General features: G+C 32.6%; 1 protein-coding gene across 1 annotated transcript in view; it reads right to left on the bottom strand.

The window, feature by feature from the left end:
• The window catches only part of LOC148626287 (poly [ADP-ribose] polymerase tankyrase-like), a 172,023-nt gene that overhangs the window by 142,138 nt on the left and 3,939 nt on the right, over window positions 1-25,946 (bottom strand). The window contains exons 2-8 of the mRNA XM_088570167.1: window positions 23,563-23,644; window positions 21,475-21,658; window positions 20,693-21,043; window positions 16,976-17,047; window positions 15,529-15,588; window positions 9,860-9,989; window positions 8,460-8,577 (exon numbers count right to left, since the gene is read on the bottom strand). Of these exons, the coding sequence (XP_088426293.1) occupies window positions 8,460-8,577; window positions 9,860-9,989; window positions 15,529-15,588; window positions 16,976-17,047; window positions 20,693-21,043; window positions 21,475-21,658; window positions 23,563-23,644 (997 nt within the window). The remainder of the gene's footprint in view (window positions 1-8,459; window positions 8,578-9,859; window positions 9,990-15,528; window positions 15,589-16,975; window positions 17,048-20,692; window positions 21,044-21,474; window positions 21,659-23,562; window positions 23,645-25,946) is intronic.

The following is a 25,946-nucleotide window of genomic DNA, read 5'->3' as shown; positions in this document are numbered from 1 at the left end:
AAGCCCCAGTTCATTCCCATAATCATCTTCAACTTGGATTTTTCAGGTATCATTATACCTCCCATTTATGAATCAATGACTAAAAATTAACTAAAAATGAACTGAAATATTTTTGACCAAATCCCCTCCTAGGAAAATAGTGCATCTTGACTGAAAGAAAAAATCAATTACATAAAGGCTTTTATTTGTTATTAACCATTTTCATCAAAAATGGATGAGCTATCCTGAGGAAAAACTCATTGTCACACCAACACATCAATAAAAAGCTCTGAAGGGTGCAGCTAGTCAAACCCAAAGCAGTTGAGGCAAATATGGACACAACATTACAGCTTATTACAGTTCAGAGTTTGGATTGTGATTAAATGTTTGACAGAAAAAAAAATCCATCACAGAATGAAACTGTAAAAAAAAATTGAGAATTTCCATTTAAACATTTATTTAATTTAACTTGATATCCAAAATTCAAAAATTAAACATGCCAAAGAAAACCCTTAGTTTCATTTTTTGATATTACATCAGTGAACATCTAACAATGTTAATAAAATTATGTAAACAAACTTATTGAACTATATATTATCTTTTTCAGGTTTTGATATAAAATATTTCACATTCTGAAAAATTTTCAATCTCATTAGAGGCGAGTCAATGCCCCCTCTACTCCCCTAGATCCACCTAAAAAAAAGTCTCCAAAAACCATTACACTGTACCATGACTGAACCTTTCTTATTTGTAAAAATGTGTTACACAGCAGATCGTAGAAATTGAAAAATCATTAAATTTCTCAGCATATAGTATACAATAATTATATTAGTGGAATACATTTATATTGATCCCTTTTTAAAAATAAAGTAATTATATATTACATAGTGTAATATTTTTTCACAGTGGCCAGATTTTAAAGGGGGAGGGTTAAAATCATGCCAAGAAACTTTAACCCTGCCACATTTTTTGTGCCTGTCCCAAGTCAAGAATTTCTAATCTCTACAAGATACCAGATATCTTGTTCTTTTTCACTTTTAATTTTTTATTTTGCTGGAGTCTATAAGGGCAATCATTTAGCTGTATTAGGGTATGTTTTGGGACCAGCTGCAGCCTACCCCATGATGAGAGGGTTTCTTGTTGTTCATTGAAGATCCATGGGTGGCATTGAGCTGACATTTTTCATTCAAGTCAGGTTGTTGTCGCTCTGACATATTCACTATATCCATTCTCATTATACTGATAGATTTGAACAAGTGATTCTATTCCAACAAGTATGGACACACCATTCAAGCTTAATTGATACCACTCCAAATTAGGATTGAGATTAAATGTTTGACACAGCTGAAGAATTTTACCAGAAATGTTGTGGCCCCTTTTTAGCCTCTAATTCCTAATGAGTTATATACACCCAAAATCAATCCTTATCTCCCTCTCACTGTATGGCACCTTAATGTATAATTTCATGTCTCGCCATCAGGAAAATGTTTGTTTCTGGCCCCTTTTCAGCTCCTCATTCCTTAGCGGTTCAAGTCAATAACCTTTAATGGTGTGGTACCTTATGGTACACACCCTACTTTATTTTTGTGTAATTACACATAGTAGCAAGATCCATTTACATTTACTCAAGTTATTGTCCAAACATCAAGATATAACAAGAATGGATATGGTGACTATATTAAAGGGCCAGGTGAACTAAAAAGGCAACCACAGTTAGATCAAATCATGCTGAATACTTTTACCATGTCAGAATATGGCTAAACTTAATCGTTTAGAAGATATATGCAACAATAATGCCGTCTGAGCCCCATGTTCTATTTTTTGTAATGGCTGCTGTTTTTCGACGATCAGTTCATCAGTTCTAGGTGGAATACCCTTAGGAACATTTATCATCAGTTCATTGTTGTTAGAGATAATTTTTTAGATAAAATTAAGAATAGTGAAAAATAGGGCAACAACTCCCAACATGGCTCATAATATTTAAATTTCACCACAATTTGACCACAGATAGATCTCATCATGCTGAACACTTTAATTCCATGTCAGAATTTGGCTTAACAGTTTAGGAGATATATGCAAACTAAAGGCTCTAAAGAGCCTGAATAGCCACATTCATTTTTTTGTAAAAGCTACCCAGTGCACCATAGTCATAATTCCTCTTAGAATGGCACATTAAATGACTAATGTGTCTCGTCATGTGCGTGCATTAAGTTTCCATCATTGATGGTGGAGTGTTTTCCTCTACTTGTGACAGTAAAAATGGAAATGAATGTGTCATTTAACAATGTTTTTATTAGCTGCAGACGGATGTTTTGATCGCCATGTTTTCGAGGGGATTTGAAGACCAGGGAACGAAACGGTACTTTGTCAATTTTTTATTACTTATTCTTGATCACTTACACGTTTAAAAGAACAATAAACATTGTTTTAAAGAATAAAAATAATTTTATAATATCAGATAAGCGTGGACTGGCGGTCCCACTTGAAATTGAATATGCCACCAAAGACAAAAGACTAGATATCTTTGTCTTCAGATGATCCCATGAATATCTTTTCACCCATTAGAGTAAACATTGCTGGATGTATGTTAACATTGTCTACATCCAAGATTCAAAAGTTGATCTCTCTCAAACTTATATATAACTGTCTTGCTTCATCTTTAAGATCATACATTCTACAGGAGGCTTAAAAAGCACTTCATGGTCTAATTGTTCTCCTTGTAAGAAGGCACGTTTCAACGGTCCACTTTTTGCTAGCAGCAACTGTAAGAAATATTCTGATACATCCTTTCCCATTCTAATATGGTGACCTTAAAAGGCTTTGAGACCACAACTGTGGTTGATTTTCAATTGCTATACCAGCAGCACGCAACTTATTGGGCGTGGCTCGTGTGTGTGTTTAAATTACTGCCTACCTTAAATCATGTTAACAAATACAAGTAACATTCCGATGTGTATCAGCTGTTTTCATTCATTTCAGTAGCGTGAATTAACATCAAATTAAAATTTAATGAAAAAAATATTGAACGTTATGTTTGAGAAAAGTTATATTATATTCCGTAAAAATCACTTACACATGTACACTGTAGCACTCGACATATGTGCCATCATGTATGAAAACAAACAATAACAATCGTCAATGAATGAAATATTGTACCTGTCCATGTGTGAACACTGTGACCTTACAATACAAACAACTATTGTCTTACCTAACATTGTTCTACTTAATTTGCCCTTTCCATCATTATAAATAATACAAAGCACTAAATTTCACTAGCGACCATTTCAACTAACATAGCGTAAACTGTACAGCCAAATATGGACAAATATAGTGGGTCTAAGGTTACCGTAATAGTCATGAAAATGTAGAAAAGTACCGTAATTGTCATATCAGAATCAAAATAAATAACGGAAACTCCATCTTTGTTTTACCTCCAATTTGTTCAACGTGTCATAGTTTTCCTTTCTTCTTTTGTCTACCTTGGACTTGACTTTTTATCAGTAACTCAAGTCTTTGTTTCTAGAAAAGCAAAGGATGCTTGCCTACTGATGCACATGTCCATGGTCCAGGCTCCCAGTTTTTAGTGCTGTCTTTGTTGCTTTGTACAAATTAATTCAGTTATTTTATCTTCTTTGTTATCTGTGTCTGTTTTCCCCCTTTGGTCTTTGTCCCTGGATTACATTTTTTTTATTTTTCCACTAAAATCTTGGTTCCCTTGATTACTCTTTCAAAGCCACAGACTCTTAATCGTGCTCTTACATTTCCATTTTTGCTTGTAATTACAGATTTTGATGAGACTGTCTTTTGTCCAGTGTATTCATTTTCCACATAAGTATCAAATTGTTTTAGCTTTAGTAACTCTAACTGTTTCGCAACTTCACTGCCATTCTGATTTTCTTCAAGAACTGCATGAACTTCTTTCTTCTACATGGTTTTCCATTCTAGTTTGCTGAAGTCTACTCTTATTTCATCTGATGTTTCATTATCATTTACATTGTACCATACTTTGTGCTTCCAAGTTGCTTCACAAGTCCTTCAAAGTACAATTGCACTTGTCCATTGGTCTGAGTCTCGAAGTTTAAACTGAATATTGTCATTTTTCTGAACAGGTACCCAACTTATATTAAAGACAAATCACACTAATCAGTTCTGACGTTAGGAATTTCGTGAAATTTTAATGGAATGGTCTCAAGTATAAACGCATTGAAATAAACTTCTAAAAAATATAGGTCACCGTGCTTTTAACAAAGATATAGCAGTTCAAAAATTCATAAAATTGTGAGTTTTTCAAATTCAATTCTTGCCTTTATTTTTACGAATGACACATGCCATACACCAGTAGATTGGAAATTGTCTGTAAAAACATTAAAAACAAAATACAATGAGTTTTATCCACCTAAAAAGAACCTTTTATAGTAAGAAAAACTAACTTTTAAACCATATTCACAGTAATCTGAAATACTTCTCACGTTAAGATTTTTTTCAAACTTGAGGTGAAAAGGTATCTATTAGCTGATATTATTAACTCTTTAAAAAGTGGGGGTCCGCGATAAAATAAGAAAGTTAATCACATTTGTGTACCATTTCTGCAGAATTTTGTTTGGTTATTGATTGTTTCCTACTCCAAATGTTATGATGGATGATGTTACGTTATAGTTAGTGACGAAATGTCTTTAGAAGAAATAGAATATTAAAATGGCAATACAAAACTTGACTGTGAAGAAATAAGCTGAAGACAAAAAGAATTAGGACTGGAGAGAACAGAAAATTGGGCAAAAGGCGATATATACATAAAACTATTCTGGTTGCATGATCGTGTCTCTTTGTGTGAATATGTTATAATTTGCATTCATATTTGAAGTTACACGTACCACAATGTTTTATTTATAATACTTCAATAGTGAATGACTTATCAGGATCTAAAGTTCAACATTTACAAATGTACATGGAGCGTTTCAACAATTAGTAGTAATATTTATACTAAACAATAGGAAGAAAATATTGCACAACTGCCACCGGTGAAGTATTTTTACATGTAAGAAAGTGCATCTCCCATATGTACTTGTACAAGTTTGTGTCTTCTTGAGGCGTACTTTGTGTCAAATTTGAAATAAAAATACAGGATTGAAATTTTCAAGAAATATTTTTTGATTACATTAATAAATATTTCAGCACTATATGCGGAAGAAAGAAGTTTTCTAAAAAAAAACGGGGGGCAGGACAGAAAATTTGATCCTAGAATCAAAGAAAATAAATTGACAGGCCATCCTTGTCAGTAAACATACATCCTGATTGTAAGGCTCTAATATTATTTTTCCAGTGTTTCTACTCTGATACTGCATAGATTTTTTTGGAAATGGATGACAATCAATCATGATCTCATACAAAAAAAATATCCTCAGATTTCAATGGAGGAGCATTCGCGGGATCCGCCCTCTGAATCCGTGCCTGGTTTTATTTGCAATAATACAGGACTATCTTTAATATTCCTCATTTAAACATCGTCAGAATTAGAAAAACTAGCTCACATTCTCCAAGAAAAAAACATTGTTCCATATCTCCCATCCAATCCTTGCTAAAATGTCTGATAATCAAATTGGCATTACTCCCTCTAAAACTATTGGACAATGCTGATTATCCTTTTTTTCAAAGTCTAAGTATTAGTAACATTGGTATAAGTTTCCTCGGAATCAGTTGTGAAATTGTAGTCACGAGTTTGTGTAGGACAGACGGACATACAGACAGATGCCTGACATTTACAGAAGATTTTCCAGAGCGGCCCTTGAATCTCAATGTCATATTGCTTCTACAATCAAAGGGAGATATATCGCGAATTTCGCACAAAAAGCAACGTCACAAACTGACGACAATATAATAGTTTGGGCCATACAATGCGGATAAACAATAGTGTGATTTGTCTTTAACAGAAGTTGCAGTGTCATTTGATACTTGTTCATTGCAGTTATTTTCCTGTGCACCCAGTTTTACTTCAGATATAGTGTCATATGTTTCTTTTGTGCATTTACATGTTCTACAGTTTTGTCAGTAGATGGAGAAGATTGATCATCAACTTTATCCTGTTCAACTTTAGCTTTGTCTTCAAAACACGTGTTTACTTTGCAGTCTGATACTATAACAAAATTCCAATATGTCTGACAAAGACAATTCTACCATATTGAAAAAAACAATTTCCTGGTCCAAGTCAATGCTCCTTCCCTTCTAGCTTACAAAACACCATATCCCTGTTCACATTCACTTGTTCTGCTGCTCTAACTTTTGACTGCAAGGAAGACTTGATGAATTTGTTTTATTTAACCTGCGCTGCTCTGTAGATAATTATTAGTTATCGCTCTTTGTTCTTTATCTATATAACGATTATTATTAGCTAGCAAAACTGTAATTGTTTTGATTTCTGTGAATAACTATAGTGTAAGTTTGATTTATTTACTCTTTTTAATTTACGATAGAATGTTTTGGAAGGCTTAAGTGATAATAATTCTTGTCAATCAATCAATAGTTCAATATTTTGACGTCATATAGGAAAATCTGTAAGTCATTTTTTTTGTGGTAAATTTCTATTTTTGAATTAAGGTAAGTCCGTTTCATGCATTTATTAACGTTCCCCTTGGTCTATATATCAATTATAAGATTTTTGAGAATTTTTACGGTTTTGCACACGGGTCAGACTTTACCATGTATGGAAAGCAATAACTGTCATAAACCAAAAAGTGTATAATATTTGTAATCGTTATGAGACTTGATATGTTGTTTAGACAAGTACTTGAATGAATGTTTCTTTTGTATTTTGTAGCCTTTTACCTGGTTACATCCAATAAAGCAATTTGAAGCAATTTCTTGTATAAAATGTTGGATCTTAAACTGGTTGAAACTTTCTGTCAATCTGGTGACAGAACAAACATTTCACTACTGGTTGTTCCCTTTAGTGCAGGTAACTCTGCATTAAATTTGGCCAGTTAAGATTTTTACCAAAAACTAACTGGTGCCATATTTGCCCATGCAAACACTGTTTCAGTTTTATACATTCTTGTTTTCTGCCTCAAGTTTTATCAGCATGAACATTCACATAGTCCATTCTGAAATGGGCTCATGCCAGCTGTTGTTCATACTTTAACATTTAAGATGGATGCAACCTCCCTCGTCTCATCAGAAGTAAATTTGGTGCCATACTTGAGAGCCCCCATGACTCAAAATATTCCTATCCAATTCTTCATCAAGGCATAAATGACATTACTTGGTTTCGTTCTGTTGATAAATACTGACATGGAAATTCAGTTTCTTTTATGTCCATGGGTATACAATAATGTCCTGAAGATGTTAGGTTCAAAGCTACCTCTTTACCCATTGTTACTGCTGAATCATTTATCCATTATTACTGCTAAATCATTCTCCAATTTGAGACAACTGAAATCCTTGCCCTCAACCTCAACCTCTACTTTGCCGTCCTCCATGCAAATTACTATGCGTTCCTTTCCACATATGCAGCAGCAAATAAAGCCTCTTTGTTTTCAGCAAGAAATGTTGGTTCAAGTTCAATGTTTGCACCCTCACTTTTGGTATGACCTCCTCCTCCCTTGAATTTTTTCAATGAACTTTTTGCTTCATCAAAAAGTGTGATTTTGTTTTCATAGTTTCATACTTATCTTTTCAATTTTTATGTATTTACTGTCAAAGAATATTCACATATATTCAACCCACCATTTCGTTTCAAATGCCTGTACCAAGTCAGGACTATTGCAGTACCAGCTACTCAAGTGTTGTAATACCAGGATTCGACACTTGCAGTAGTCCAGTAGTCCTGTGACTACCTATTTTGAGAGAGGACTACCTAAAAATTTTAATTGGTAGTCCTTTGGGCTACCTAAATTTATTTTTAAAATCTTACAATACCTAAAGACAATGCCTTAAGATAATTTTAGGCCTATCTAATTTATCAATCAGAAAGTCCTTTGGGCTATCTAGCTAGAAAAATTAGTGTCAAACCCTGAATACATCTGTTTTGTCAGATTAAATTTGGACTTGACTTGATTATGGATTGGATTAGTGTTTGTTAATTTTGTTATTACCCTTATTTAGTATCAATGTTGGAAGTTGTCATTAAGAGCCAAAATATTGTCCAAATATATGAAGGTGTTATTAAATTTTTCTACCAAATGTTGTTTGGAAGGGTCTTTATTTGTTCTAGACATAAAATGTGATTCATAACAATACAGAAAGAGGCTTGCAATAAGTGTTCCCCACAGGAATTCCAATAACTTGACAATAAACAGTATCGCCAAAGTGAACGAAAAATTTGTCTAACAGAAATGTTTATTTCCACAGAATTCTTGGAAGGGTTTCTTGTCATCATTTCTTGAAAATAAATACTGGATTTCCATTGGTTCATTTTAGTACTGTGAAATTTTATACTCTAAACATATATAATGTGTAGCATAAGCAACAGAAAAATTAACACTACTTACACTGTGAATATGTTGATCATCTTCAAGAAGAGTCTTTAAATACTCTAAGTCATTCTGTAGAACTGCTCTAAAGATCAGCTTGCTGTGAGCCATCTTTGATACAAAAGGTACATGATCCCTGTCAAAATAAAAAGTATGTTACAGTTAGGACAGAGCAACAGGTAGGCAAAAACATGTACTATGAATTACTTTGTAAGCAAGGGTTTTCAAAACAATATTAAAAGAAATTCAACAGGTAAGAGTGAATTGGCAAAATCGGAAGTAAATAAATTGTAAAATAAAGAATTGTCCTGGTAAAATCTGGATTACAAATAAAGGAAATATCAAAAGCCTAGAGCTTAAGACAAAAAGTTACAGTCCAGAAATGGTAGGAAGGACAGGCTGATTACTATAGGATGTCTGCCTAATTAAACTTTTCATAATAAGTGTTTTTTAAACTATCATATATACAACTACATTATGTATGTAGTAGTGTATTAATGTCTTTTTTTCAAAGTATTTCTTGTGAGTATGAATGTTTTTCAGAAGAACAAACAAAGAAAAAACTATTTTGTGTAATTTTAGTTTATGACAATTTTGAATACAACATAAGGGCATGCTGTTTGACTTAACTGTTTCTATCTGCCTTGAGCTAATTATCTTTTTGAGTTGTTATCGTGGAATCGTTTGAGTTGTTATCGTGGAATTAAAAGATTAACTGTTATTAAATTAATTTTTATTTACATTTATCTATCATAATTGTAGTAATACTAACATGTCATTTTTGATTGAGATTGAAATTAGTCAGCTTTTGGTTTAGTAACCTCACGCTACTCAAGTCAGCGTTACTTGCTCTAAATATCTATCCACCAGTCATCCTGTAGACTGAGATGTGCTGAGTCAAAATTATGTAATCACTCATTATCTTTTATTTTGGACTTAAAACTTGATTGTTTATAATTATTGAATTGTAAACTTAATTTTCGTACTTTTCTTTATAAATTACTTGAAGTTGTATTTAACATGTTGAAAGACTTTTGGATAACAATATAATTATCTTTTTTCATTGCTTTTACTTTAGTTTATGCTTGGTACTGGAACTTGACCATATTTTTAATTTGATTATTATTTGGACCTGAATTGATTAAATATTGTTAATGTTAATTAAATGACAGAAAAAACCTACTGGTCTTCTAGCTATCCCTTCCATCTAAATATAGATGAGTTTACTGTGACCTGGGTACAGGCACTGCACAAGTTAGTTCACTTTATCTAACAGTGCTTGAACCCACTATGATAGATGAATAGATATCAAAATATTAAAAGAAAGATTCCTTATTTTTTTCTTTATGTTATATTTGTCTGTTCTAGTCTTCAAGGAGAAACAAACAATATTTTTATTTAGGCCTATCAACACTTACTTTGTTTCAAATAATGGATCTTTCTCTATTACTTTGATTTTAAGATTAGGCTTCAGATTTTTGTCAGGCCCTCTTTTCTTGTCAGATTTCCTGTCTTTTTTACCATCTTTCTTAGCAGACTTTCTTGTATCTATAAAAACAAAGAATGGATGAGTGTGGAGCTTAAATAAGTAAGGAAGATACAGCAATACATTTCAAAGAAACAAAATTGTAGCAGTAATCTATGTAAAATATATCCTCTACATTCCACAGCATTATGATTTTTTTTTCAACAGAGCAGACCAATTTTTCTGTTTTTTTTCTGTGCAGAAGCAAGAAAAAACTGTGAGTAATGCTCACTAAATTGATATCCCCATGCCTGCATTTGAATATGCACCTTTTGACATCAAAACTGATTTGGATCAAAATCTTAACAAGAGAGTGTAGAATGGTAATATGTAATTAAGATTCTCTGAAACATGCTCCTGTTCAGTCAAAGTACATCATTTTACATCCAAATACTGACTTGTACTCCAATGAATTGAGAACTGCAAAAAGGGAAAGACAAAAAGCTGAAAGAACCATGCGCAAATCAGGTCTGGTGGTTCACAAAGAAATATATATCAAGAAAAGTACATGAAGGTAAACAAACTTCTATATTCAAGCAAGAAAGAATTCTTCCCGTAAAAAAATAGTGAAATTGGGAACGATCAAAAGAGATTTTAAAATCTCTGCAATGATATCATGGGTAACAAAAAGGAAGTTGTCCTCCATCACACACTGGCAACAAAGAACTTGCAAACAGATTCGGTGATTTCTTTCTTGGGAAAGATCAAATCGATTGGAGACAATTTGAACATGTCCCAAGCAAACCTTAACTCGGAAGATGCGTTCAACACTTATTTAGAGTTCTACTGACACATTTTTTATTATTATCAATCCCTGAAATCAGCAAGAAATATTGAGAAATCTCCAGCAAAATCTTGTGAGCTCGATCCCAATGATATAAGGTCGGTTTGATAAAGCCACAGTGACATTGTGGAACAAAAAACATGTTAAGAAACATCTTTTTCCAGCAGCTTATGGAGACAGTGTGTAAATTTTGATCATTTTATTTATTACTTTATCAGACCTTAACAATCAGATGTACTTGATTATGTTTCAGTCCCTCATTATTATAATACCTTTAACAAGATTTTTATTTCTATAGTTTTTAATATTTTAATCAGGAGAAGTTCCATATTTTATTTTTCTTTCATTACATTTTATACTTGTTTATTCATAATATTTTGAGAAAATCAGGTTTTTAATATTTTCCTTACTACTATTTTTGCTAATACTTTAAGTAGCCTATTATTTTTTTTTTTTTAAACTTGTTATTTTTTAATATTTTTATATATTTTCATTTTATTTGTGTTGTTTGTATTTGTACAGCACTTAGAGGAATTTTTATTAGATAGGCGCTTAATCAGTACTGTATGATAACAAATAAAAAAAATCAAAAAAAGTTTCATTAAATTCCATTCAGTTGTATAGAATAAATTACAGAATGATAAGGCCTAAAATTGTTAAAATTGCTTAAAATGACTATTGTTATGTTTCCAGTCACCCTACAAACCCTCCTTCAGACCTCACTACCCAAAAGTTTTTATTTGTGATTTTGAAAAAAAAAATTACTAAAAATCCTGCCGACTGCTGGTTGTTTATATTTAGAATTGATTGTAAACACATATGTGAGTCCGCTCTTACCCATGGACATGGTCTATTGCATGTTTAATCTTTGCAGATTTGGTTTTAATTGTATTCTGAGTTGGTGTCACACTAATTTCATTTCAAAATTAAAATAAAAACAAAATTCAAATAAATCCCTACCTATCGCCCTTACAAAGTTTCAGAGGGGTGATCAAAAACACAACATTATTTCTTTTTTTTCATTTTTGCTGATGTGTCAGACCGAAAAAAAATTCAGATCAAAATCTAAAATAGGAGGTGCACATATTCAATACTAAAAAAAGACTCTGTGAAAGTTCTATTCAATTCCATTACCTAATGTTGGAGGAGTAATAAATCAGAGAAGGGTACCCCATGCCCCCATATTCATAAATGACAAAGTCCATGTTTTGCTATGTGAAATCCCTAAACTTATTTGGATCAAAATCTTGAATAGGAGGGGCCTAATTGAAATATGCACTAAAAATTCTGTGAAAGCTTCATTAAATCCCATTAAGTGGTGTATAAGGAGTAACCAATAGAGATGAGTACCTTCCCATATTCATAAATGACAAAGTCCATATTTCGCCATGTGAAACCCCAAAATTAATTTGAATCAAAGTCTAAAACAGGAAGTACACAGTGAGAATATGTTATTAAGATTCTGTGAAAGATTCACCAAATATTCTTTTCCAGTACTAGCATATATCTTTATCCCACTAGGACAATAAGCTAAGATTTATGTGACTCAATTGTTCAAGCCTCTGAGTTATCCTCATACATCTCATAAGAAACTAAATATATAGATATCTTCATGAAGCAAAATGTCAGCTTTCCAGTGGTACAAAGAAAGTTGCAATAACACTTCTGGTATTTGAGTGAAATGCAACACATGTTCACCTACTCCACCGAAAAATCAGGAAGTTGTAGTTGATTTTTTTACCTGCTATGATGAGAAGCTGAGAAAAGTGTGAAAATTTTTAAATACTTAAAGTAAAAAAAATAAGCAGTCTTTGGTGAACAGGAAGTCCTTGAATTTTTCCAAAATTGGATCCCACCATAAGGTATACCTACAGGAATTAGAATCTCTAGAGAGCCTGAATTGCTCACCTTGTCAAAAATTGTCTTTTTAGCCTTCTAAAGCAATAACTAACTAGAGGCTCTAGAGAACCTGAATTAAAATCCATCCTACAAGTTGCCTCAGAGCAGAAGATTTTCAAAGTTGGAATTGTAAATTAGAAAAAAATCTATTTCAGGACCAATGACTGACAAATCTGTATACAGATCTTTCTGAAAATTTCGGCATAGGTCCAACTCATCATGCTGAACAATTTTACTCCAGCCAGATTTTAGCTAAACCCAACTGTTATTGAGTCATTTGCATAATTCTGCAATTTGACCCCTATGGTCTATTTTAGTAACAGTGGCCATGTTTTTTCTCCAAATAAAAAATTCCCTATCCACAGATAGTTAAAGATTCTACATAACATTCATCCTAAGTTTCATTTCAATCCATCTAAAAGATTCAGAGGAGAAGATTTTCGAAGTTGGAAATGTAAAATTCGGGGTAAAAATTCAATTCAGGAACCATAACTCATTCATTCGTAAATAGATCTTTTCAGAATAGGTCCATCCTATCATGCTAAACAATTTTACCCACAGAGAGATTTTAGCTTAACCTAACTGTTTTTGAGTTATTTGCAAAATTCTACGATTTGACCCCTATGGTCTATTTTTAGTAAAGGCTGTCATGTTGTTAAAAAAAAAAAAGGAACATTTATGCAATGTTTGGTTACAATCTGATTAGTTGTTTCAGAGGAAAGATGTTTGAAAAAGTTAATGGACGACAAAGGAAGACAGACACATAGTGATGGCAATAGCTCATATTGCCTTTCGGCCAGGTGAGCTACAAATTGAACTCTTGACCCTACTGTACTAATGTCATATGAATCATTTATTGTGAAAGTACTTTATTTCGTGGATACCAATTTTCGTGGATTAGGGAAGAAACACAAGTTCCTGGATTCTTGAATTCGTGGTTTTTAGGTTTTCAGTATACACCTTCTTTTCATTGGGAACCAAATTTTGTGGTTTGTTCTTCCTACGAAAACCATGAAAATTAGTACCCAATGAACAAAAGTACTTTCACAGTTATCAATAGAGCATCTTATTTCTTCCACAGCTTTCAAATCATAAAATAAATCTCTCATAGATATTTTTTGGCCCTTCAAGGGCAACATAGGTCAACAAATCTTGAAAATTTGGGCATAATTCCTTCTTACCATGCTGATCAATTTTACCTCAGTCAACTTCTCATCATTGGTTTTCGAGTTATTTCCACAAATCTTCAATATGATTTCTATGGTCAGTTTTAGTAACAAAGGCCAATTTTGACTTACATTCAAAGCTGAACAAATTTATTACCTGCTATATTTAAGCTAAACACAACTGTTTTCGAGTAATTTGGTAAATTCTGCAATTCTACTCCTATAGTATACTTTTAGTAACAGGCCATATTTTTTTGCCACTACTGCAAGAAAGTGTGCAGCCATTGTTGTTAATATTATAGATACCTAGTCTGGTCTGGAAGATCTGGATTACTGTTTCATCAATATAGGTGCAACAGCTATTAATTTATATTTGATAACTGTGACATACCCTCTTTTTTTTCATAAAATCACGAATTTTCAAGAAGTAAAAAGGAGCTTTCATCAATATAAATAAACAATTCATCGAAGTGTCACTGAAGTTGTTGCACATGTTTTTCAGTTCTAGTCTAAAGACAGAAAGTCACTTCATTTTTGTACAAAAATGTACCAATAAAATTTGAAATTTATAAAATAGGGCATCTAATGGGACAATAAATGATACTCTATCACGTTGACTTATCAATATTCCATAATACCAAACTAGCCTGAATCCCTCACCTGGTTCAATAAGTAACATTCTATTTTTTATTAAAGCAACCATGTTTTCACTTGGATAAAAATTCCTAACACTCATACCTAAGGAACAATCATATCAACTTTCATTAATTTCTGTCGAGTAGTTTCTGAGGAAAAAACTGTTCGAAGGGTTAACATTAAAAATAGCAAAAAGCTGTCAAACAAGGGCATCAACTCCAAAATGGCTAAACAGATTCACATGAAAATTTGACCACAGATGGATCTCATGATGCTGAACATTTTACACTATGTCAGATATTGGCTTTTTGAATAGTTTAGAAGATATAAGCAAAAAGCGTCTTTCTGACCCCTATGTTCCATTTTAAGTAACAGCTGTCATGTTCTTTTGATTAATCAAAACACACCACATCAATTCTATGCAAAAAACCCTAGGCAACATTCACACCAAGTTTGGTTCTAATTGGTCAATTAGAGTCTGAAGAGTAGTTTTTTTAAAAGAAATAACAATAAAAATAGTGAAAAAACAACGAAAAAGGGCAATAACTCCAAGATGGCTTAACAGGTTTACACGAAAATTTGACCACTGATATATTGCTAAAGTAAACAAATTAGCACATTAATTGTGCCATGTTTTAATCAATGTCAAATACCTGCACCTGCTAAACTGTTTTTGAACCCTCCTGTCATGCACACAAATAATCCTGATGCTGAATTTTTAAAACAGAATCTGCTTTCCATACCAGACATGACAATTAATTTTTTTTGGCATGAAATAAAAATTGCCTACAGGGGAGTTTTTTAAGGAATGTGGGTGAGGCTGAGAAGCTGGACAATTTTTTTTAGCCTTATATATAAATTTCATTTAAATCTGTTAGAAAATGTAGGCATGAGAAATTTTCAATCTGCAAAGCATATAAAAGTAATTATCATGCTTTCTACACATCTCCATGCCTTATGTCCTAGATTCAGTTATAGCTTCATCTGTCAATATTTTTAATACATTTACCTACAATAGATTTTACCTTAGAAAAAAATCTACTTTTTGTCAGTGACTTTTAAATACCATTAACTTACCTTTTGTATCATTTTTCTCGACTTTGTTCTTCAATGTAACTTTCTTACCAGAGGTTTTTCCTACAAAGATTTTTTTGTTATAAATACCATTATTACCATTGATTGGAAATAAGTAGAAAGAATATTACCAGAGCTGAATTATAAGCATTCTAGACAATTCCCACATTTAGTCCATTCAGTTTGAAAAGACTGACAGACAACCATCCTTACTGAGGTACAAATGTAATTCAGAACAAGAATATTTTATCATTTGAACAGACTCTGCTTTGTATGGTATACTGTGCTAGCTCATAAAACAACAGCCTCCAAGTATGAATGTTAACTCAGATAAATTATTTTGAGTCTAAGCCAACCAGTCATCACTTTTTCTCCTAAATGCTCCATGCTTGACAGATAAGCAGTGAAAACCAATTTAAAAGTCTGGTATGTATCGGCCAGGAACTTAACCAACAACGAACCTGCACTCAAGGCATCCATGCTACCAAGAGACAAAATACAATATTTTATTGAAATTATAATATGTCGGGTAATATTACCGCGATATTTATTTTTTCCAGTACTAATGGCTCAAAATCACTCACATATTAATAAAAGTAAATTATTTCTAATGAATGCAAAGTCTTACTTTGCATTGTATTTGTTTCCATTTACTACCATAAAAAACAATACAATGCTCACATGCTTTGATAAGCATCATTCTATTTTTGAAAATTAAACGAAGGCTTCCAGGAGCCTGAATTGCTCACCTGGTAAGATTTTTGCCTTTCAAAAACAATACCTCTAACAAGGGGCTGTCCAACAATTTTGACTCAAAGAAGACTTTGGTAGGACTTTTAAGAACCATTTCATCAATTGAAAGTTTCTTTCTATCTATCATAGTTATCAAGATATTGGATGAAAACTTTTTAAAAAAAATCTCATTTTTCACCCTTCAAGGGTAATAATTCTAACAAGGAGCTGTCCCACAAATTTGATCCCTACAGACATTTGTAGGCCTTATAATAAGGATCATTTCAGCAATTGTAAGAATTTGGCTTAACCTAATGGTTTTTGCAATATATGCGAAAAAACGTCTGCCTGATCCCTATGTTCTATTATTAGTAACACCTATGTTTTTCGACCAATCAAAAATCCAAAACAGTTCTATGCAGAATATCCTAAGGAACATTCATATGGAATTTGGTTCCAATTGTTCAAGCAATGTCAGAGGAGATTTTCGAAAGAAAAAACAAAAGTGATGGCAATAGCTCACATAGCCTATGGCCAAATGAGCTAAAAAGTGTTATGGACAAACAAGGTCATTGCAATATAGTTTACACTCTGAAGAGTGGGGGTATAATATGCAATTTCAGTGTTCAGTAGTAATACAACAGAAAACAAAATCAGAGGTGTTTTATCATTTTTTTTCAAAGTATTGAATTAACTGTTACATGATTCTACTGCATACCTTTCTTTGAATGAAGCGACTTTGACTTTGACATTTTAGGCCTTTTACTTTCTGGCTCATCATTCTCTAAATCTGGTAAAAATAAGAATAATACATGTTACTCAGGATCAAAAACAGGATATGCAGTGTTTGTGCACAACTAGAAATACTGTGAGCAAGCTCACAAAAAGCTCAATCTGTATCTCCCTTTAGAGTCCAGGAATAGAGTAATCGTAATTAGTAATCGAAATCCCCTGCCAGAAATTACATTTTCATATGTTATCATATGTAATCAGTAATCATATGTAATCAATTACTGGGTGAAAAATGGTGTAATCATGTTTATTTTTTGATTACATACATTTTGTATTGATTACATAACCCAAATATTTGCTCTGTAAAAAATATATTATTTAAGAGTACTTTTCTTTTTTACATTATTTATCAAACATTACATTTTAATTGATTTAAGCAACTGAAAATTAAGATTGACCTGTATGCATTTTATTTAATAGTGATGTAACACTCCAATTAATTTTGTATTCACTTATGTTTGGTTTTCTGTAAAATTTGGTCAAATTCCATCAAGCAGTTTAGGAGTTGTGTTTACCAGGTTTTATCAAGTAAAACCCTTAATTTTGATTGTTGAGGATTCCAATAGAATAAAGAGTATGCACAATTTCTGCATTTTATTCATCTTCACATACAAACTCAGTATTTGTGTTTTTTTGTACTAATAACGGTAATTGTGATTCTCTGAAATACATTGAAATTAAACATAAATGCAAGATACAAAACAAAACATAATTCTTCAAACATACGATAGATAATTTTATAAACAAATCGTAAAAATATTCAAGACTTTTCATGCACCATAAAATATTGTCTTCAAAAAATAATGAAATTGTGTTCATAAGAACAAATCTTTTAACTAAGTGAAATATCTTTTCTGGCTAAATAAAATATTTGTTAGACTAGATATATTTGAAAATACTTATCTTCACAAGTAAAAATTATCAATTATAATTATAAAATGTCAAATTTTATCAACTATGGTCTCTTTTCTAACAATGAAATCCTCAAAAAAAAAAACCATGAAAATTCATACATCAAACATTTCAAATCCCTAAATGGCCCAGGCATAAAAAAAACGTTACAATAAAGTGACATTACAACAACCCATCCTATACATTTTCCATCTTCAACTTCCACATTCTATACAATAAAAATATGACCAGTATAACTGACATTGTAAACAGAATTAAATCTAAAATTAGATATTCTACATGTGTGTGTGTGTGTGTACATTTTTGTACATCTCCATTACAGCTAATATTTGTATGAACTACCCTTCCTAACAACCACTGTCCTCAGGGTATGTTCTCCTGAGCACAAGTACTATATCGCCCTCTTTTAAACTTCTTAGCGGTCGTTCCCATTTATTACGTGCATGTAGGGCTGGTAGATATTCACTGATCCATCTTTTCCAAAATATACTTGCTAAATATTGCACCTGCCTCAACCATCTACGAGTGTCATTTTTTTCTGAAAACTCCTTGTGGAATACAAAGAATTTATCTCCCTTTTGAAGTCCTAGTACAGTTATATTTCTTCATGCACATCTAAATTTGATGCTAAAACTTCCTGCAAAATTTCATCGAAATCCCCTAAGTGGTTTAATGGGAGTTGTGCTGAAGTGAAGTTGGATTACAGTGGTGATACGTCAGGATGGTTTCGGGGGTTATGCTACCCTTTTGTAAAAAAAAATGGCCAAAAAATGATTGGCAAATAATAGCCTGAAACCCCTATCCTTACACTAGTTTCTTAATCGAAACCACTGCCCCTTTTATCCGCCAGGGCCTACATGGAGATGGCTCTTCCAATTGGTACTCAGCATTCCTCTCTATATTTCAATACTATGATTGATAACTATTTATAATCTCGCAGGGTTTTCAATTCTAGATAAACATCAAATGGTTTACTATGCGTCTAAAAATAAATAGGCAACTTGAATATATTGACACTGAATGACTGTTTCATTCGGGTAACAGCATAGAAATAAATAGGCACTGATAAGAGGGTAGAGGTCAACTAGTTTTACTGTTGTTTATACAATCCAAATTAATCAGCATAATTATTTAGTTCGCAGGAAAAGTTGTTTATTGGGTTCGTTTATTGCCGTTAATTGTGTAAGGGATCTCCATGGATCAAAATGAACACATGGCTCACTCTCCAGTTGGACCAATTTTCATTGTGGCATGTGCCCTTTCACACAGAAAATAAATTGCCAAAGAAAGTATAATACAGGGGTTTCATTAATTTTTTGCAATGCAGGTACCCTTGGTTTTGTAGGAGGTGCTTTTCATCATTTTCTTTTATAAAAATTTATGAAATTTTAAAATTCAGGAGGTACCTTTCAGGAGCTTAGAAGGGAAAAAGAACCTGGTACAACCTCTTAATGAAAGGCCTGATGATAAGGTTGAATGAGACTTATTTAATAGCAAAAGCTACATGTACAACATAGAAATTAACAATGAACAATGGTAAATGTAGAGAAGTTAAAATCTTTGGCAGGTGTGGTCATTTTGTTGATACCACTAAACAAATAATACCATTAAACAAGTTATACAAGTTTATAATTTAACCACAAGAACTTAAGACAGTTGTACGTCGTTTTCATCAGAATCTGTGTTATTAAATAATCTTTCAGAGCTTTGGGAGTCGATCCATCACCCTTTCAAAAAAGGTTTGGCAAACTGGATTGCTTTTCTGTGCCAAATAAATGCGGCAATCATTAAGACATTGTTGTATAAAAGATCGTCTTCCTCCTCTCCGTTCACATCGATCTTTCTCAAATTTAATTCAACTCTTGATACTTTCTATATTTTATTAAATGAAAAGTTACCAAATTTTATTCATTAAAAAACAATAGAAATCATTCAGCTTCTTTGCATCTTACTGATATTGCCAATGGTGACAATCACGAATTTGACCAATCCGAGATTTGTTTACACAGGCGTTTCACTCACTGACACATTAAACCCCCGGAAATTACCAATAAAAACATTTTATTACATCAGAATGAACAGAAAAGTGCCAATCACATTGATTTATGACAAGTGTAGGTAATTAATAAGCAAGAGTAAATTCTATTTTTGATTTTTTTCCCCAATTTACAATGTACATGTAGGTCAATTTCTTTAAAACTGACAGCATTTTTTCATGTAAATTGACAAAAAATAAAAAATGAAATTGTTGGATGAGAATCAAGGAATTTTTATGATGGCCTACATAATTTTGAAGAAAAACCCAAGCATCAAGGCTGGAAAAAATTACAAATTTGGAGGTCATATATTCTTTTTTAAAACAGGACACCTGTGCAATCTTTTCAGCTTTCAAGTTTGAAAAGCTGTCAATTATGATCATCTTATCATAATTACCCCATAATTGACAGCTGTTCAGACTTAAAAAACAGTGTTCAAAATATCACACAGAAGCTCTGTTGTAATCAAGTAGGATACCTAGTGATTTCTACCTAGAACTAAGTACTCTTCTCAGATTTGTATTGAAATCAGTATTTCTTTTAAAGCAGATAATAATTGTACTTTCATTGCCTTTTGATCTTGTATTTTGGATACGATGGTAAAAATAACATACAAAAATTTCAATTACAGAGTGACCAAATCAAAAAGGAAGAAATGTATAGTACTAAGTATCACGTTTTTCCTATTTGTTTACCTTCATTTTGTTCTTCATCTTCCTCCTCCTCCTCCTGCTCTTCCTCCTTCTCCTCCTCTTTATCATTATTTTGAGAAAAAAGATCAATATCATCTATAGGCATGCCTTTCTCTTTCCGTATAGCTTTTGTCAAAATCAATTCTATTCGACTCTTTTCATCATCAGGGAGTTTGTAAGTCTCTCTAGCCACACGATCCATTTTTATGTTGGTTAAAACACATTCAATGTCTGTTGAATCCAGGAAATCGAACTTGTAACATTTGGACTGATCATCCATATCTAGCCATTGGATTTTGAACTTCTTAGTGTAGTTAAACACATTTTGCTGTGTTCTACATAAATAAAAGCTCTCTGAAAGAAAGAAATGATAATAGCTACAGCATACCCATGTAAACCATGTACATAAGAATGTCAGGTATTTAGGCAGTAAAATGCTGTGGGGTGCAGCTACACATGTAGATATGCCCGTAAAGCTTGATTCCTGAACAGATGGGGCAAATATGGGCACACTATTCAAGCTTGTTACAATTCAGAATTTTGATTGTGAAACATGTAATACAAGGATGAATAAACACAGTATTAATTTTAACCCCAAGTATTGCAAAATGCAAAAGGCATCTATTGAAATCATTATTGACTTTCTATACATTACAATAAATCCAGGAAAAATTTAAGTGACTATCCAGACTTGACATGAGGGTTGACCTTTTATCCAACTAAGTCAAATGAATCTGATTAATGTGGTATTCATCAGTCAGGTTCTATATTTTAGCGTTTCTTACCTCCATCCCCTCTCACAGCAAGGAAAACTCCCCTTTTATATACAACTTCAATATCATCATGGTGTGGTGTTTTGGGTTTTGGTGGCTGTAAATCTTCAGAAGGTGACTGAAATCTTTCTACAGGAGCTCTCTGTCTTTTCAATGGTGTTCTAGGTTCTATTGGTACAGGGGCTTTCTTTTTAGACTAAAACATTATTGAAATAGAAAAATAAATGTTCTACAAGGGGTAGAAATAACTGAATCCTTTTAAAACAACTTCTCTTTCAACATATTTGCTTCCACTGAAAGTTTCAAGGGTTAAAAAATTCTACAAGTCTGATGTCAGGGACTTGGAATTTTGGAACTACCAGCTTGTCATTTAATCAAACAAAAAGCCTGCTGTGTTGCTCTTAAGACATTTTTATTAACTCTTTCCCTTACTATCCTGTTCAAAATTTTCAGGTCTCAATCACTTTAGATAATTAACATTAATAGTTACATGTATTTTGAGAATGGCAATACATGTTCTTGACATCAACTCATTCATATTGTTAGATCTCAGTCACCTGAGTACTTCACTAACTGCAATGCTTTTTTGATCCAAATGCTGCAGCAATATTGATCAAATGTATGTTCATCCTTTAGAAAAGAAGTCTGTACTGTTTAATCTTTCATTAGTCCCCATTATGAACTCATGGATCGCTACAGTGTATCCATCTGCGCCATGAAAATTGATTTGTTCAACGTGTCATAGTTTTCCTTTCCTCTTTAATCTACCCTATACTTGACTTTTTATGAGCAACTCGGCCGGTGTTTCTAGAAAAGCAGAGGACACTTACCCAACCGGTGCACCTGATCCATGCTCCCAGTTTTTAGTGGAGTCCAAGTTGCTCATTTGCTTTTGTTACTTTGTATGTATGATTTTAGTTACTTTATGTTCTTAATTGTGTATTCTGTTTTCCATGTCTGGTCTTTGTCCCTGGATTGCATTCTTTTGATTACCGCTATAACCTTGGTTCCCATGATTACTCTTTCATTAAAAACACATACATGATATTAGAGAAGACAAAAACAGGATATTTGACTTATCATATGTAAAAATCTAATCCCAAGGATTATCTTAAATGATGCAACAGTGTGACAGAACTACTGGAAGTCAATTTTGCACATTTATGATATATCATTCTACATGAGAATAATCAGGAAAACTCGTTATGTTCAAAGCATGGATTTTGCTTGATAAGATATTAATTTAAATTTGATGGGGCTTAGGTCTGAAGAAATACAGATTCCAGGGTTTGAACCTTAAATTTTGGTAGCCAATGTGTACTGATCTTTACAATCACAGTAGAAATGTTTCAGCCCACATCAAAGTCATGGGGCCTTTGGCGAGTGGGCCCTGTTAAACCCTGGATTCTCCTTCAGTAATGAGTAGTATAAATTACTTTTTTTCAGCAAGTAAGTTAAAATCTAAATTTCAGCATTCAAAGAGAGTGGAGAAACAGTTAAAAACAAGAACTGGTTAGAAGAGAATCAGTTTCTCCCATGAAATCAGTAGAAAACTTGGGAAATGTATACTGGAAGGAAATCTGTGACGGAACGCTTTCATGCATCGTTTATGGTGCTTTTACACATTGTTTTGCATTCATTTAAACGAAGGCTCCTATGGTGCATTTAAACGAATGCAAAACGATGTGTTAACGCACGATAAACGATGCACGAACGCTAAAGTGGGAAACATGAACGTCTCAAGGAGTGTAACTCTGAAATGCTCGATTCAATAATGTACATGAAATAAGTACATTGAAAGAGTTACCGTTCTTGATTTGCTTTCATTTAATTTATTTTAATGTGAGATGAATGCATGGTTTTCTCAAAAGTACTGATTCCAAAACAGATGAGACTACAGTAACATAAAAATAGAGCATCAGAAGACCAAATAAACATTGTTAATTCAGTGGGTTTTTGTATACCATGTATCACCCGTATCATAAGCAGTATCTGAATTTTATATGGACTGGTACTTAAAATGTCACAATACAAAGCACAGGCCTTAAATTTAGTATTTTTAAATAGATGTAAATATAACAAGCAATAGAGGTGGAATACCTTCCTAGAAGATCCTGATGTTGAAGGTGCAGGCTCTGTCTTCTTTTCATCTGTAGGTGACTCTTTTTTATGTTTATCCATTCTGTGAAGGAAAAAAAAATGAAGTGTTTTGTTATCATTATATACAACACATATAGTTCATTGGTGAATTTCCCTATAGAATCTTGAGAGCAGAATCACCACACAAAAATACAAGTCTACAAGACATCACATCAAAAGGAATCTTAGGTTACCAAACAGGATGTCTAAAATTTACTGGGATTTCATTTTTTCCTATACAAACCAAATTATCAACTGCAACTTGTAATCCTAAACCAATGAAAACCTTCACCGAGTGCAAAATGATACAACCTAAACACATATAGACACAATATTAGTTTTTTACTCACTTAAACATAAGTACTTACAATTCATCATGGACATAACCAACATCTGGTTTGAACACAATATCGCACAAAATTTGAAATTTAATCAGTTCAATTCTAAGAAGTCCTACTATCATGGTGCTCATCAAACACTTTTGTCTTTGATCCCTATAACCCTAAATCAAGCAGGGATTTTAGTAAGGAATCTTATTAAAAAGTTCAAAATTGGACCAAAAAAGTTTCAAAAATATTTTTTTGGAGTATGGTCTACTTTGACCCCTTATTTCCAGTATGGCAATTTTTTTTTTTAGGTCTTATAAAAATGATATGAATTGACTGTTTCATATGTCCTTTGGATAAGAGACTTAAATTCAATGTCCTATATACTAGGAAACATCACAACCTGTTCTTGTAAAAGAACCCTCATGAAAGCAAGAAGCACTTCCCTTGTCAAGTTTATTTCAGCACTGAACTTAGGCAATACTTTTCAGTGCTGCTGATTTGATGTTATTTTAATTTTCATCTAACATAGGTCATCTTAAATACATGCAGTCCATTCATGAAAAAATATTTGTAGATAATTAAAACATTTCAATTTCTCATACAATATCCATTTGTATTTCTTGATGTTAGACAAATCATAAAAATCAACCTTTCACACTTGCAGATTCACAGCATTTGATTAGATTCTTTGATTGAACTCCATTATGATGTATATTTATTTGAATGGACAGTTATGATTCCTTTCATTGTGATAAAAAATCATAATCATCTTCATTAAAATAGACTTTCCTTTTCCCTTAGCTTCATTCTAACACTGTGAACGGCTCAAGTCCATCGGTCTTCCTTGCCATTAAATAACCACTTAAGCTTTGCAATCTGATTTGTTATTTAAGATGCCACCCTTACAGCACATACCCAGATTAAGGCACCTATTTCATGTATTTAATGCATTTTATTTGTGGATATCAAATGAAATTATACAGGAAAAGTACAATTTCAGGGCATAATCTAGGTGGCGAAATGGAGGTTTAAGTCGCCAAGAATTTTTAAAATAGTTTAAAGTCGCCAGCTCATGTTCTTGTAAGAGAAGTGAAGTCGCTGTGAAATTTGGCCAAAGAGAGATAACTCTAGCCCTTCCTGGTAATAAACAACCAAAATGGCGGCAATTTTTGTTACGAAGAGAAAGCTTGAATTGGAAGAATTTCATTTCTTTCATCAGTTCCAAGCAATCAAGGGAATATTTCACCCCTTCTAGCGACTTGGATATTGGATAAAACCAACAGAACTTATTTGAATGAAATGTATTCAACTTGTTGAGTTCAAAATCAAAGGGAAACATTCACAAAAGGTAACACAGTGTGGGAAACCACCGCTCACCAGCTTGCAAAATACAAGTAGATGTTTAATTTGGCAAGATCTCATTAGCTTACACTCGTTAATTTGGCAAGTTCCAAGGAAAGTTAACCAGCCAACAGGTTATTCAGTTAAACATCCCTTAACATCATACATTAAAAATATGTTCCCTACATAAGAAGTTAAGCTGGAATATGTCAAATGAATTTTGGCATGATATGCACAATTTTATTGACTTGTAAAGCATTGTTTACGATTTGCCATTTTAATTTCCGGTAAACGGGATGTGCCAAAACCTATGCGACAGTCCCAATCTTGTATTAGTAGTCAAACAAAATTATCTTGGTAATTTATGATATGTTACCTTGCAAATTAGTAGTTTATTGTCAAAATAAAAATGAACAAGAAGCTTATGATAAACATTTTCTTGTTTCATAATGATGAATCTGTTGAAGTATAATTTCATTTTTATAATATGAGTTCAGAAATGGAGTACTCATTTTGTTACTGCAAAGTACATGAAAAACTTCAATGGGAGAGAATATTTGAAAATGGAAAAGTTTTTGATAAATTTAAAAACAAATGAAAAGACAGTTGAAGAAAGAAAAAGAAAGGCAGAAGATAGTCAAATCCAAGAGAAAACAAATGATAGGACAGACAAAA

This window comes from Perna viridis, chromosome 2 (genome assembly GCF_037379345.1).
Source record: "Perna viridis isolate PV_CMFRI_1.1 ecotype Kerala chromosome 2, ASM3737934v1, whole genome shotgun sequence".
In the NCBI taxonomy this organism is placed as follows: Eukaryota; Metazoa; Mollusca; class Bivalvia; order Mytilida; family Mytilidae; genus Perna; species Perna viridis.
The sequence above is the reverse complement of the archived record's forward strand: the minus strand, read 5'-3'. Positions and strand labels throughout refer to the sequence as shown.